The sequence below is a fragment of the Lepisosteus platostomus genome, chromosome 4 (genome assembly GCF_059453375.1).
Source record: "Lepisosteus platostomus isolate fLepPlt1 chromosome 4, fLepPlt1.hap1, whole genome shotgun sequence".
Taxonomy (NCBI): domain Eukaryota; kingdom Metazoa; phylum Chordata; class Actinopteri; order Semionotiformes; family Lepisosteidae; genus Lepisosteus; species Lepisosteus platostomus.
The window spans coordinates 60,251,957-60,268,237 of NC_142614.1; the positions used below are offsets into that span (position 1 = coordinate 60,251,957).

The 16,281-nt window shown below is 35.5% G+C and overlaps 1 protein-coding gene across 1 annotated transcript in view; it reads right to left on the reverse strand.

Annotated features, from left to right (window-relative positions):
• LOC148673529 (aldehyde dehydrogenase 1A1-like) overlaps positions 1-15,741 on the reverse strand; it is a 32,517-nt gene extending 16,776 nt beyond the window's left edge. Inside the window, exons 1-3 of the mRNA XM_088630112.1 lie at positions 15,589-15,741; positions 7,185-7,309; positions 798-902 (exon numbers count right to left, since the gene is read on the reverse strand). Of these exons, the coding sequence (XP_088486238.1) occupies positions 798-902; positions 7,185-7,309; positions 15,589-15,643 (285 nt within the window). The 5' untranslated portion in view covers positions 15,644-15,741. The remainder of the gene's footprint in view (positions 1-797; positions 903-7,184; positions 7,310-15,588) is intronic.
• Positions 15,742-16,281: the final 540 nt, after the last annotated feature.

Here is a 16,281-nt window from a genome sequence, read left to right on the forward strand (position 1 = left end):
TCAGGCTGAAGATCCTGAAAGGAAAAAAAGTTATTTTTTACAGCATCAAAAAAAAAAACTAAAAAGAAACAAGATAAGAGTAGTTACAAATGCATTGAATTCAATTTTTGATGCCGTGTAACCTGAGTGGAGCAGAATTATTCATTTAATGTATGGGAGAATGAACACCTGCCTAACCTTTGAGTTAATGCAGGTATGATTAAGGTAATTCAGTTATATGACTTTGATTGATTAAACCTCTCCTACAGTTAACTTGTGGGTAATTAGTTTTGAACGCCAATGTCTGTGAGTATTTAGGCCATAGGTTTATCTTACCTTATGTGTAAGCCTTCAATATGCTTCTGGTGATGAGAATAAGTAAATAAACTGATTATTCTTATAAACATAAAAATATATTGTTTTCCTTTCCACCCTTACTATTTTCTAGGAAAAAAATTGAAATAAACTTTACCATTTTTTATATGTTCGTCATCTGAGGATACAGTATTAAAAAAAGCATCTACCACTTATTACTTTGTTTCAGAATCACTTGATTCTGTAATCAATTGACATGACATATTCAAAATCAAAATAATGTTCTTCCTGGAAAACAGTACAACATGTTTCTTTAAAAGACAATGTATACAATTTTGTATGTATAATATATATATATATAATGGTAATCTATACAGTATATAATTTAAATGAAAATGTAATGCTTCTTTATTAAGCCAGAAAAGTATTGCCCGTCTTTTAAATGTACTGAAGATTTAATACACAACGATGAAGCACATTTGTTTAATGTGCTTATAACTAACCTTATCTCCTTCTTCCACTTCACATATCTTTTCTCCGGTTGCAGGATTATACACCTGGATTTTCCTGTTACAGCTGGACTCATGCCATTCATTGTTTATAAATATCTACAGAACCAAAGACAGAAGATATAAAAAAACAGTGTTGTGCAAATCATCTTCAGTGCTTCCAGATATAACACCAGAACACTTTGTGCACATGTAAAAACCAACTGTTGAAGTTTCACTATCCTTTTGTATAGTGTCCTTGTTGAATCATTTGTTTCTATGAAATATTTGTTGCTCTGATGTGAGCTCAGAATTTAATGTACAGGATAGATCTTTTGTCAACCAAATTAAATATCATAATCCATAATTAAATAAGTAGATTTTTTTACTAGTTATAGAATGAAAAATATAACTGGAAAGAGCAGCAGAGTTTGAATACTCTACATATTGTACAGTTGAAAATGCCAGAAGTGAACAAAATGACACCAGACAAAAGTGAAAATATATTTGTCTTTAGAATGACTATCGGCATTAAAATAAAATACTGAAATTTATACTGCATCAATTCCGCACATAGAAATCATGCTGTCCACAAAATCTAAATTTCAGTACAGAAACAGAAACGTATATGTACTGCTAAGAAGTGTTTATTTAATGTTTAAATTTAAATCATAGATTCTAAATCAAATTTATAACTATTATATAATTTATATTCTGTTGTAACATTGTTTCTGATCTATGCATTGCAGTGCTCCCAGTTTCTTAATTAATTGCATTCAATTACTGAACACGAAATACAACTGAATTTACAAGCAATGAATAACATACTTTTATTTAAATTATTCTCACACCTTCACACATTAAGCACTACCTGGTAATGGAACACCAACAGGAGAGGTTATGACCTTTAGAATACCTTCTTCTCTGAGACTTGAATCTAATAAAGAAGCTTCCAATTAGCCATTGTACTGCCAACTGATAACGGAGATCTCCAAATACTCCCTGATAACTCCCTGTCCTCCTCCAAGGACGAAGAAGGCTCCATGGCCGAAACGTTGTGTTTTCTCTCTTCTCTTTTCAGCCTGGAATAAACCTATTACTTGGTCCTTTGCAGCCTACCCATGCTGATGCAGCTACCCACCTGAACTAATAAAAATAGAAGACTAGAATGTGTGATTCGATCAGTCCAAATCCGCACATTTTACTGAATGACTACTGAGTACAATTTGTCTTTTAAGCCAGATTTGACTATAATTCTTCTGAAAATCAAAATACATAAAATCACATAATATCTTAGTTTGTTATTCTAAAATATAAGTGCTGTAGCTTGTTCAAAGAAGCTTGTTTTTTATACAAGAGTATTCACGATTGACTGTTACTTCAGATCTTATTTCTATATACTGTAGGTGATCTTATATGTATGTTATAATTATTGATTCCATCATCTAACATGCAATGGAAGTCTTACTTATTTGTCTAAAATTATTCCTTTTGATGTACGACTAAACTGAATTAAGTAATTTGAGATTCTCCAGCCCCTTGTTTGGGCCTCTGTTTTGAGGAACTATTGGAGGAGTTGCGTCAGTGTGTTATAAATTACATTTCTTGTTTCCTTAAGTGCAGTCTATAAGATACCTGGATCCTGCCTTTTTAATAATTTTATGCATTATTAAAAACAACAATTGTTTAAATATGAGGTTGCTTCTGAGGACTACTGAAAAAAACATTTATGTCATTTCTATAGGCAGGAAAAATATTTATATCCATCCATCAATCAATCAAAGCTATATATATATACTCATAAAATAAAATAACAATACCTCTAAACTTTTAAATGAGTCAATAGTAGTTATGAATTATTTTTTTTAATTTAAGATTACATAGTTACATTCCACTGTTTATAAACGTAATATTACAGTACAATGTACTAAAATAGCAAAAGGATGAATCTAACCATGTGGGGTTTTCAAAACACAAGATCTTCTAGGGTGTGGACAAACTGAGTACGTTGATAAAAGGTCTGCTTGAACTAGAGGTTAGGTGTGTCAGCCACTACTTCAGGAACAGCATTACACAGCAGACAATAAATAATAATGTAATATAAATGCCTTGCAAACATTTACAGGTAATGGGGACTCCACTCCACCACCCCCACTGGACACCCCCCACCTGGATAATGTGACGGCAGTCATAGTGCGCTAGTATGCTCACCACACATCAGCTGTCAGTGGGGTGGAGAACACAGTGATGAAGCCAATTCATAGATGGGGATTATTAAGAGGCCATGACTGGTCAAGGCCAATGGAAAATTTGTACAGGACGCCGGGGTAACACCCCTACTCTGGGATTTTTAATGACCACAGAGAGTAGGACCTTGGTTTATGTCTTATCCAAAGGAACGGCGCCTTTTCACAGTATAGTGTCCACATCAGTATACTGGGGCATTAGGATCCATACAGACTGCAGGGTGAGCGCCCCCCTATTGGCCCCTCTAATACCATTTCCAGTAGCAACCTTTGTTTTTCCCAGGTGGTCTCTCATTCAGGTACTGACCAGTCTCACACCTGCTGAGCTTCAGTAGGTTTGTGAGTTGCAGGGTGATATGGCTGCTGGTATTTTCAGCATAGCTGCACAGTTTTCTCACTTACAGCTGTGACATACTGAACAAGAAGCAATAAATATTTGTTATATGCACAACCTACTCCACATAATATTGAAAGAAAAAACAAACCAAAAGAAAATAGATAATTAATGTAATAGAAAAATGTCAATTTTGAAAAGTGATGATTACATAAGTACTCAAACACTTTACTGTTAATTAATTTAGGTGCACACCTTAACATGACACACAATTAGTTGTACAATAATAGTGCTTCATGTGATTTAAGAATAAATTAATTGACTCTGTAAGATACCTTGATCAAGTAGTAAACTTCAAGTACAGAGCCACCCATGAAAACCAAGGAGCTTTCAAAACAACTCAGTGATAAAGCTGTATAAAAGTGCAGATTTGGAGAAGGGTATAAAACATTTCAAAGACTCTAAATATCTCTTTGAGGACAGTGAAAATTTAAGACAATTAAGACACCCTAACATCTCCTGTATCATTATGTCCCTCCAAACTGAGCAGTCAAGCAAGGCCAAATCTGGTTAGGAATGGTGCTGTGAACCCAACAGTGTGTTGAAAGAAGAGTTCAATATCTCAGATGGGAGAAAACGTCCTCTCGTTTCTGCAAACCACTAAAGCGATACTGCAAATATGTGGCAGAAGGCTTTGATCAACAAGAATTTGGAACTTGCAAAGTGTTACATCTGATTCAAACCCAATGCAGTGCATCACCAACTCAACACCATTGCTACTGTTATGCAGGGTGGTGGCAGTATTATGTTATTCAGGTTGTTCTGCTTTCATTTTCTGGGTCTGGGAAGCTTGTCAAGACTGGTGGAAACATAGATGGAGCAAAGTAGTGACAAGTCTTAAGGGGAAACCTGCATCAGATCAAAAACTGGGACAAAAGTTCACATTTCAGATGGAAGATGATTGAAAGCACAAGGCCAAAGCTACACTGGAATGCCTTAAGGATAAGAAAGTGCATGTCCTTCAGTGTCACTGTCCCTGTGAGATGATGTGGAGGGACTTTTACCTGTAAAGCTGTCCAAGTACCCCACAGGAGGTGCGCTTTTTCACATTAAAACTGAGAGAAAAGCCAAAAATAAAATAGTGTCTTTTATATTGTGCACATTCAGTGAGTAAAGGACAAAAGAGAGGAATAGGCAAAAACACAAAACAAAACAAAACAGATATTGATAAGAAAATAAGTCAAGTTAACAGCCTTTTGAAGTATTAAAAATAACTACCGGGCTTATCATTTTGGTATCAAGTGACCTGGGGATTACAGAGACAATCAGATGTAACTCACTTCAATCTCCCCTAAACAGGAGAATTTGAATCCCGTGAGCCCCAGTGTCGGTGATACTAAAGTACCCTGCAATGCGGGAACACGGAACCAGAGCATTAACTCATTCATAGACATATCTTGCATGAAATGAAAGAAAGACCTCCAGTAAAACACACACACAAAATACCAAAGAATTATCACATGAAAAAGTTTAGTCTGGGAGCTCTCTTGAATAATTCAGATAACCTGGGTCAAGATGAACACCTCTTACCCTGTGAACATGTTTTCATCAACAACCGCACCTTGCGACCTTGTGAAGCTGAGAAAACCCATAAACAAAACCAAAAGGTTTCCAGGTTAAGAGTATCCAACCAAACATCAAGGTAAGAACATAAGTGTTTGAAAACTGCTTTGAAAATACAAACAACACAATAACGGGGACATATTACATTACAACCAACAAATTTAAACCGAAGTAGGTCAGATATTTTACAGACAACACAGGGATGAGCATTCAAGCGTTACAGTGGCCCGGTCTGGCCACTGACTTTAATTCTGACTTAAATCTTATTGAGAATCTGTGGAAGAACTTGAAAACTGCTGTGCATGAACAATCCCCAAGTACCTTGAGAAAGCTTAATGTGCCAAAAAAGAATGAGAAAATATTACACCAAGCTCCAGTGTGCAAAGCTGGTACTGACTTTTCCAACAAGACCTGAGTCTGTAATTGCTGTAAAACTAAATATTGACTTCAAGGGTCTGAATCCTTCTGTAATCAACATATTTTCAGTTTTTTATCTTTAGTTTTTGCTGACATCTTTTGTAACTTATCTCACCCTTATAAGTCTTTAGTTTGAGAATTCAGGTTTTGAACTCAACTGTTAATAAACAGTGAGCTCTTTGTTAATGTCTGTATGGTCCTTGGTTACTGTATTGTCTGCATAGACAGGACTGGTTATAACAAGAACACATGCAGATTCCACACATACATGTGCTGAAGGCCATAATACCACTCTAATACCTCTGTGCTACAGTACAAATGGGGAACGTCCTTGTGCAAAAAATATAACACTGCAGTTGCAGATTTTTGATTTTTGATGAAAACACAAACTACAGTATATTTAAAGATGACCTACACAATTAGCTGGAATCCCCATTCAATACAAGGATATAAAGGTTATCACATAATCTGCCAAAATCCTAAATCTTGTCTAATTAGTCCAGTGTAAGGTTAATATATTTTCAGATTAACAGGGGACAAAGCTGTGTCTAAATAACTGCCACTTCCTACATACAGACCAGTACTTTTTAAATTAACACATACTGTACATAATCTGTTTTAAAACACAACACTGCAACATATTTAAATTTGCATGTGCATTATTCTCCACAGATTTGTTTTACTTTAATAAAGCATTGCGTAGTATAAAATGTAATTATCTAAGCATCTCAAATCCAGTAACTGTCTGGAAATCAACTGATTTAATAGGAAATGTTTCTGGAAGCACTTTCATACAAAAGCAGTGAAACTACTGAAATTAACAAAGGTTTCAACTTATTCTAAGCACTAAACTGCATGAGGTCAAGTATGTGTAATGGCCTATTTAAGGGCAAACACGTTTGTTTCCAAACTGAATAAACATGCTGAACATGAACTCAGATTACCGCAAAAACACAAGTAAAGTTCAGTAGTTTTTCTGTTTCTGAATGGATCGGGAAACAAGCTGAACAACATAGATGTCCCAGGTTTTGCGAATGACAGGAAAATCCATATTATTGTAACATCATAATGTGAAGAAATTTGAAATAATCATTAAAAATAAGAGTATAACATACTGTAAAGTATCTCCACATACAGTAAATCAAATATTTGTATTAATCATCACAGTGTAAGTTGAAAATGAAATAAGAATGGTTTCTCGATAAAATGTAATTAATAGTCAGATAAATCTACAAGAAACAAGATATTAAAATTGATAAGGCTATGAATAATTTAATACATATACAACATAATATGCAAGGTATGATGTTAAGTATACTTCCCTACATTTAAAAAAAGTGTTGATGATTATTTTTTAATTAATTAAAACAAAATTGCTTAGACTCTTTTCCAAAGTTTTCTTATGTCTGAAGTTTTAATGCATTTAATTGATTTCTTTCTATATAGGTGCATTGATGCTGATAAGAAATTGGTACAAGCAAGCATGTACTTGTATGAAACAGAAACTACAAGGTCAGGCTGTGATTTCTGCAATGCAGAAAATATTTTTTAGTTGTGATAATTACTTGTTACAAATCCAATGATATAGTGAAGAGTAATAATTGATGTTGATGTTGACAGTTTTAAAAGACCTCTTTTGGAAAATTTCTGTGTGAAATGACTTTAATATCCTTTTGCCTTTACAACAGGAATAACTGAAACAAAAGCCAAACAACGAGCAGAAAGAACCAAACTCAAAGCACTCATGTTGCCTTCAAAGCATGTTCATGGGCTCATACTGACCTTAGTATACTTGATTTCCATATCATGAACAGGCAAGGGGAATCCTGAATCCTGTTGAGCTGCTCCAGAGCTGGGTTCATGATTCTGGCTATCTCCAGGTGCAGTAGTCATGTTGTGTTTATTTCCTGAAATACAGGTGAAGCTGAAAGTGTTAGACTTGTACGTCTTGCTAGAGCTGCTCGGGACAGTAACACAAGGTAAGCACACCAGCTACAAAGGTCTATTTGCATAAGCATACCTGATTGGACAGGACTGTAGACCTAATGGAACTTTGCACTTTACTATCAGAGATCTTAATTAAATCACTGCGTTCAACAGGTGGGAAGCTTGTAAACTTTTAGAAACAAAATTAAATTATCCTCCGTTATCTATTTTACTGTTTGTAATGATAACATTTATTTTTTAGCAATATAATTAATACACTTGTTTGTTTTATATTGTTTGAAAAAAAAACAAGATAAGCAACCAAAGAATCTTGCTTGTGGAGCACTTTTTGCTGTCTGCTTGTACTTGTACACCTGTACTTTTGCTGAATTTGTCAAGGCCCATTGTTCAGAGAAGTGAGGAGGTCAGCAGAAATTGCAAAAATACAATTCAGAATAACAGTGATGCCAGTTGGGGAAGATACCAACATGGAACCAATGTATATCTGCATCACTGCAGGTTAAAAAAATGTTTACTGCTTTGCTGACTGTTGTAATTAACCTAGTAAGAGATTAAGAATACATTACTAAATTGTGCATTTTTGCCCATGGTATATTACATTAATGCAACTCCAGTCACAACAGCATTAGGTGTCAGTACTGTAAACAGTACTGTAAACTGAATTAGTCTGAGGTTCAGTTTGACATATTCTGAGATCACATAGGCCATAAATCTTAACCTGTACTGTATATATTGTAGTATTTCTGTAAGTGGTCTGAAAAGAAGGAAATTATTCCAAATGAAATTGTAGTACCTAAAGATTCAATTTGTACTGGTAAGGTATTCAAGATATGTAGAAAATGTCAAGCAGATTGAGAAGCCTTGGTTTTCATCAATCTAATGAAACATGATAGCTACCTGAATCATGATTTCAATAGACTTCTCATTGGAAAGTTGAATCGCCTGCAGTTTTCAGTTGTAAGGATTTCATCATTTAGAGCCTTAGAGCCATGGTCACTGCCTAATCAACCACCACTCCCTGATAAAACTCAAAAGCTCTGCCACTCCTTTATTTACATGTCAAACTTTGACTTACTTTAAAACTGTGAATGGACTCAAGGTCAGAACCATTGATTTTAACTTCAAAGGCATTCCTAAATCACACAGTGACCCATTAATTTGTGAACTACTCTGAATGACCTACATTTACGGAAGTCTATTATTCTGGAAGTGAAAGAATGCTCTTGGAAAGTTAACAATTTAAGAGATTTGAAACTGTATCTACAGTCTCAAAGGTATACTGTCATAAAACCCAAGGTGTATTTCAAGATAAGGGTAGAAGCTGGTTTTCTGACCAGTTAGCAAGAAAGAAAACTGGAGCACAGAACCTACTGTACATTTTAAGTTTGGTTTATATGGTTTGAATATTTTGCAGTAATGGGAATTACAGATGTAGTTTAATGACCTTATTAGTTTTTTGTTTTATATAGATAAACACTGTCTGAGCTACAACACAAAAGTGAAGAATTTAATGTAAAACAGATCACAAAATGAGAATATTCAGTCTATGTCTGTGGCATTTTTGAGACAAAGAGTATCAGTAGGCATCCAAGATATACTGTGCAGTTGTTAGGTACTTACAATCACACTTTACTGTTACCTTCAGTGGTGCCTTAACCTTTAGTGGATTTCTAATAATTAAGGCACAATCTGTAATTAGGGTACAGCAGTTTAATGGTCAGCTGAAACTAACTAATATAGTTTAGCAAGTAGAATAATATAAATAACTCAGGTAGTATTAAGGATAACAAAAATTACACTGCCATTATGGTCACCAGGTAGTATCTGAAAGAACCTATTACTGAGACTATACAAGTGAATATAGAATCAGATCACTTTGAAGCTGAAAATGTTATTGACATCATTTACAGATTTTTTTAATTTTTCGGAATGAAACTGGTAATGTCTCTGTGATGTATGCTGACCCACAGACCACCAGATGCAGCCCTGAGTCAACAAATCCCTTGTCCATATCTGCACGTACAGTATCACAATGTTTTGATGTGTGGAAGCCCTCTGGGCTCCTAGGATGAATCAGTGGTCCTCTTGCAGAGGAGCCACAGTCTTAAAATCAATGAATCTCACAACGGTAATATTTGCACAGTCAGTTCAGTTCCTTTTCCTCTCCTTCGGATTGATTCTTCAGTCTTCAGTATGACCATCAGGAGGGCCAGAATGGGTAAATTCCTTTTTCAGCACTGCAAAAGTCTCCACTTTCCTTTTCTTACTCTGGAACATCCTGACATGCTTAACCATGTACGGCCAGGCTTCCCCTTTAACTGGAATAAATATGTTCAATGTCTCCTTGGAGACCTTTTGCTGTGCCTTACTCAGCTTAGCCTTTTTAATGCCCAGATGTTCAGCTACAGTACATTACAGTAATCAACATTCCTATTGAGACTCAGGAGCTTTAAAACTAATTTCAGGAATAAGTGAATGAATAATATCAAATCTTTGAACAGCTTGCAACCTTTTTTCTCTAAGATTCTCAATTCTTTAAACCTTTACTGACACTGCAAGGCTATCTGCTGATGGAACGGAAGTCAGAAAACACCTGTGCTATCTAAACTCACTAGAGTCCGTGCTTCTTATCTCCCCAAACTGCAGGAGCTTCGATGCAGACTTGATCATATACAATACATCTTACTGCTAACATACACTGTTTGCTAATCCTTTGGAATGTTCAGTTCAGTTCCCCGCAGGGCCAATCAAATGAGCCCTTTTCCGCTTGTGGAATTTCATTCCACAGGATACAAATCAACCAATTAAGACAGATGTATCCAATTTGCATTTCAGCAGGAGTTTAACCAAAGTCTCAGCTTACACCATCACATTCCCTACTCTTCCCCTCTTACTTCACTCAAATGTTTTTGAGTGTCACTGGAGTGAAAGGTTGGACTTTCAGGCTTGACATACTGTACCACCAAAGTACGCGTATCCCACTACTAACACCATGAATGTGAGGTTGGTGCTCCCCAACAGTTGTGATGGGAGACAGGCTCATGGGACTGTGCCAAAAACAGAGATGTAAACCCTGCAAATTTATGTTGGGAGGGAAAAATTAGTTTTAAAAAAATTGGAAGGGAAACAGCGTAGACAAAAAGATAAGATTCTTCAAAATCTTGACCATGGGTCTACCCTTTGTCAAAAAATATTGTGGTAAAAATTATTGAAAAAATGGTTTAATTAAAGCCAAGAATGATAAACAGGCAATGGAATAACTGTTAAAAAAAGTTCAAATGTCAGCTGGAAAGGGATTACAGATGTCTAGGTTTAACCTTCAAGGAGCGAGGGAGTTAGCAGTACAAAGTTTAGTTCTCATGCTACTATCATAACGCGAATGTCCACAGATGTGGGGTTTAAATCCCCTTTTTAATCATGTGAAAGATACTAAAGTATTCCTCATGGCGAAGCTGTAGTGCCACAACAACATGTGGAATAGCTCTGCAGTAATACGATTAAGCTGTACATATAAAATACAAAGGAAGGTATAACAAATGAATAATGCACAACTATGGTAAAAACATAATGAACTTAACTAATACACAGAGTGTGCTTCATAGGTTATGGTTAACCTGAAATGTAACTCCCACCAATATGATGCGATATGGTTATGGTGGTGTCCACATGAGAAACTGCAACCAGGTGAATGTGAGCACAAAATAATCCTGGAATTTGGTTTTCCTGAGTGCATCCCAGACCAGACCACAAGGTAAGCATATAAATATGTACAGTATATGTCCAAATATCCAGGGACATGTGCCACCTCATCATAGTCTCCTGAACTAAATGAAATAATACAGTATGCACAAAGAAATACAGAATTAATCCTATATATTCTAGTGAGGTGCCATACTTTTGATTTCGTCATACTGGAAAGTTATTTTTTAAATTTCCATTAAGTAATTTTGATAGTTACCAGGACTGAAATTGCATTATGCTTATGGCATAAAAGCATTCATATCTTTTGAATGGAGCCATTTTGATCAGTTTTTGTGATCAGTTGAGTGGCTTTGCATTTTACCAATATCTGATAGTGTGCAAGAAAACAAATGTGGACAAGCAAAACTGAGAGAATAATAGAATGCGCTGTAGCCAAGTACATTAAAAATTTGTGTTACCTGGTATTTATAGTTATAGTTTACTGTATAGGATTTTAGTGAATTATGCAGTGCAGCACTTGAAATGGGTTTTAAGACACAACCAGTTGAGATTTATTATTTGTAATTATTTAGACTTTATTGTGAATAGTCCATTTCAAAACACATTATGAAGTGAGAGGTGATAATAATAATAATAATAATAATAATAATAATAATAATAATAATAATAATTGCTTACACTTATATAGCGCTTTTCTGGACACTCCACTCAAAGCACTTTACAGGTAATGGGGATCCCCTCCACCACCACCAATGTGGTGCCCCACCTGGATGATGTGACGGCAGCCATAGTGCGCCAAAACGCTCACCACACATCAGCTATCAGTGAGGAGGAGAGCAGAGTAAGAGGGGGATTGTTAGGAGGCCATGATTGATAAAGGCCAATGGGAAACTTGGCCAGGACGCCGGGGTTACACCCCTACTCTTTTCGAGAAACGCCCTGGAATTTTTCATGACCACAGAGAGTAAGGACCTCGGTTTTACGTCTCATCTGAAGGACGGCGCCTGTTTACAGTATAGTGTCCCCGTTACTACACTGGGGCATTAGGACCCACATGAGCCGCAGGGTGAGCACCCCTGCTGGCCCCACTAACACCTCTTTCAGCAGCAACCTTAGTTATTCCCAGGAGGTCTCCCATCCAGGTACTGACCAGGCTCACACCTGCTTAGCTTCAGTGGGTTGCAGAGTGATATGGCTGCTGGCATAATTTGGACAACGTTCCTCTCAGCTTGTGCATAAGAAGTAATTAATTAAGTAGCCAAGAACATTTAAATCACAGCCACAAAGGGGGCTTGTGTTTTATCTCTTTCTGTAACATGTGCTAGTACAGACTCTACAGGAACAATACTTATAGCCTGACCCTCTGTCTAAGGCAGTGCCTAATTGCAGTTCTGGTCCAGCATCACCCTGTGGTGATGTAACTTTGTAGAACCTGGTGTGTGCACATCATGAACCATTGTTCAAAATTATGGAAAAAGCAAAAGCAAAGGTTTTAGTTTCAGTTATGCATTGTCATTCCATTGTCAGTGTTTGTAAATTTCCGCTGTTAGCTGACTGAACATTTAAACAAAGGGTATGATCAGTTTTGGAAATTATAAAAAAAACCCAAAGAGCCTTCCCAACTACAACAATAAAACTGGCGATATCTCAGATTTTTTTACTGCTGTAGGTGGATTGTAAACACTGCTGGCTTTGTGCAATGGTAATAGTGGGGGATGGATTTGTCACTTATCTAGAACTCCTCATGTCTAGGCTGTATGAGTCTGTTCCTGAGATATGTTTATCTAATTCTTTGTGGGGAAAAGATGAGTTTTTATAACAGGTGTTATGAGAACTCATTGGACAAGCAGCTAATCATTAACGTCTTTTTTTTATAACTGGGGACAACATCAGCCCCTGTTCTACTGAACAAAACCTTAAAACTAATTTTGTGGATAACTCTTCTGAGCTGCCGTTTTGGATAAATATGAAATTAATGCAAATTAGTGAAAATGTAATTGTTGAAGATTACACTCAAAATGTTGTCTATTCAACAAAAATGTTATCCAACATTGAATGAAATTAATTGAAACAAAAACATAATTTGAAATGTTTAACTGTCATGGATAATAAGGTTGCATTTAACATACTGTACAACAAGAGTACATTTTCCTTCAAAAGGAGAGAAAAACATGCTCTTCAAAATTACAGGTTTCTATTCTTAGTCCATCAAATAATTGATGATGCCAACTGTTAGGCTGTCTCTTTTTAATTACTTCAGAAATAAACACTTTGAAACATACACTGGTCTGTTCCCATTTTATTTCAGTTGCTAAATTTGCACATTAACAGGAAACTTCAGAGATTAAGATATAATGTACATTAGATATATTAAGATTTCTTTTTTTAGTTCTTTTTGTTGTATTGTCATCAGGTCATTTGGTATCTATCTGACCAGATTAAATCAATTATGATTAACAAATCGATAGAATCTCATGTTATTTTTCTCGTGACAGAATATTGTATATTATTCAGATATGATGTAATTGTTTAATACGTATGATTTAGTACTACAGGCAGCATGGGGGCACAGTTGTTAGAATTGCTGTCTTGCAGCACTGAGGCCCTTAGTTTCAGTCCTTGGGTGCTGTCTGTGAAGAGATTGTTTGTTCTCCCTATTTTTCCTAAACACGTTCCTGTTTCCTCTCAAATTCTAAAAACGTACTGATAAGTTAATTGGCTTCTGGGAAAACCGGCCGGGGTGTCAGTGTGTGTACGATATGCCTATGTTTGTGCCTGTGTGTGCCTTGCAATTGAGAGTGGAAATGTCTATTTTGATTTTAAAGAAAAATGCAGTAAAGATGCCAGAAAGTATTAGTGGCTAAACTAATGCCATGTGCCCTGTGCATCATTAAACTTAGCATTCCATTTAATTGTAGTACTATGGTAATTAAAAAACACACAGATAACAGCTATATGTTGACAATTACCAATCATCTGAGTCTCCACAAATGTTATCATGCAATGTGTATGCATCATTTGGTGGATTGTGAAAAGGTGGTGCCTGCCAGGAAACTCAGAAATTTGACTGCATCCAAAGCTGCATCCATCAACAACTGGGGTAAAGGTTTGCAGGATAATGACAATAATTCATCCAAAGCTAAAAATATCAAGACATTTGCACTTTGTAATAGGAGCCAAAGGGAGACACTAACCACTAACACAGTGTACATGAATGCTTACCTGTTCCTCAGGTTTTCTAGTCTTATTTTGTTGAAATATCTATTATCTTCTACTTTGTTTTGTTGTTACATTGCAGTTTTTATCTTTGTTCTTTGTTACTTCATGTTGCATTGGTGTTTGGCTAAAATTTTGGCTAAAATCTTATTGACTGCTTTTTCAAAATCAAGAACGCTGAACATGAATCAGCAAAGCAAACAACAGGAAAAGTGTGTATTCTTCTGTGTCAGCAGTGCTGCACATGTTGGCTACTTCATTGTTTTTTCCCAGTGCCAAAATATGGGAGGCCAGTTTAAATTAACAGATTGTGACAGAGATGACTCTGTTGATGAACCTTGAAAGGTTTCTACTTTTTCTTGCATTTTTTACAAGAGAATGCTAGTATAGTAAATGTATGTTAATATTTCATACACTTTTAGATTGAAATGCCTTTTATTAGCTCATGTTTATCAATAAAAAAAACACTTAATTCCTTAAGTTCATCATTTTTAAACATTTTGATGTTTCAAGCACATTTTAAGAATAAATTTATTACAATCAGTTTTTGTTACCAGAAGCCAAACATTGGAATATTTTGTTGTATTGCATTACAAAGTATTTTAAAGATGTGAAAGACTTTCATTTAAAAAAAGAAAAGTTGAGTTAATTTAGCATTCTACCAGGCAGGTGAATGGGTAACCCGAGTACTATTTTACCTTCAGTATAAAATTGCTACCTAAAGCTAAAGGTTTTACGCTTAAAGGTAAAGATAAAGGTGTCACCCTTCTCTTAAAGAATCTTCACTGTAAATTGCAAACTTTATTCAACAGATTTTCCAACACTTTAGGATATCTTTATGTATGTCACATCAAGTAATTTGTCCTCCAAAGTGGAAAGGACAGAACCTTTGAATGAATATTACAAATACAAAAGATTCTGAGTACGATATTTCATTCAAAAAACATGTTTAACTTTTTCTTACAGTATTGCACAATAACATGACTTTATGTTGAGACACTTTGAACTTACATTTAAATTGCAAAGGGTTAAAAATAAAAATTGATTGAAATATGTTCTTTGTCTTGAACAATCTTCCGCAGTTTAAACATATTCTCTTAAAATTTGGAATTTCTAATTATTTTGTAACAGTACCCTGTTTCAATAATGTCATTTTAAGAATAACACAATGCTAAACCAATTCCAGGAACCCACTTAAAAAGTTGTAAAACAATACTCAGACTTTCTGGTGTTCAACTATTTCAGCGATTCTCTGAAACATGAAAACCGCTTACATTCTGTTAGACAAAGACAACTCACTAAACAAATATAAAACTCTTACCTTTGCAAGCAGAAGTTTTCCTGGTTCTATTGTTTTCCACTTCAATTGCTGACATAGCTCTGAGGTCTGTGTGACACTAAAAAAATACACCCATGTTAAATCCCTATATATACACTTGGTAAGGAGTCCACTTCTTACTTCAAGCTAACTTTATCAAGTGGTGTTACTCATAGACGCAGATGCTTCAAGCAAACACTTAATCTGCATTGAATTGGAACCAATTCACATGATTCACTTGAAAAGGAAGCTTATTGTACATAGCTAATGAAAATACCCGCAGCTATTGCACGTACCATTTATTTCTCTGACCATGTAATATGTATTGTCGTTTTGACGTGTGGGCCATTTCTTTTCTTCCAGCACCTCCACATCAATCTAATCCACTTATTTTTGCCAAAAGGGAAATTTAAAAAGGAAGGTTTTTACACTACATCAGAATTTGCACGCCAGTCGCAAGACAGTAAAACTAATAATTGGGAAGATGTTAGCTTTGATAAGGGAGCCCCACTGGTTTTCCGTCTCCCTAAAACAATAAGAACACATAGTTACGTCTGGTCCTCTCCTGTTTCGGGTTGTGTTGCCTGAAACATTGGAGTCTTTTCAAATGTATTCACAGACTAGGCCAACATAACCTTCATAATTAACCCTAGTTAAAATAATGAACTGCTCCTCTGTGTGATGTTTTAGAATTCT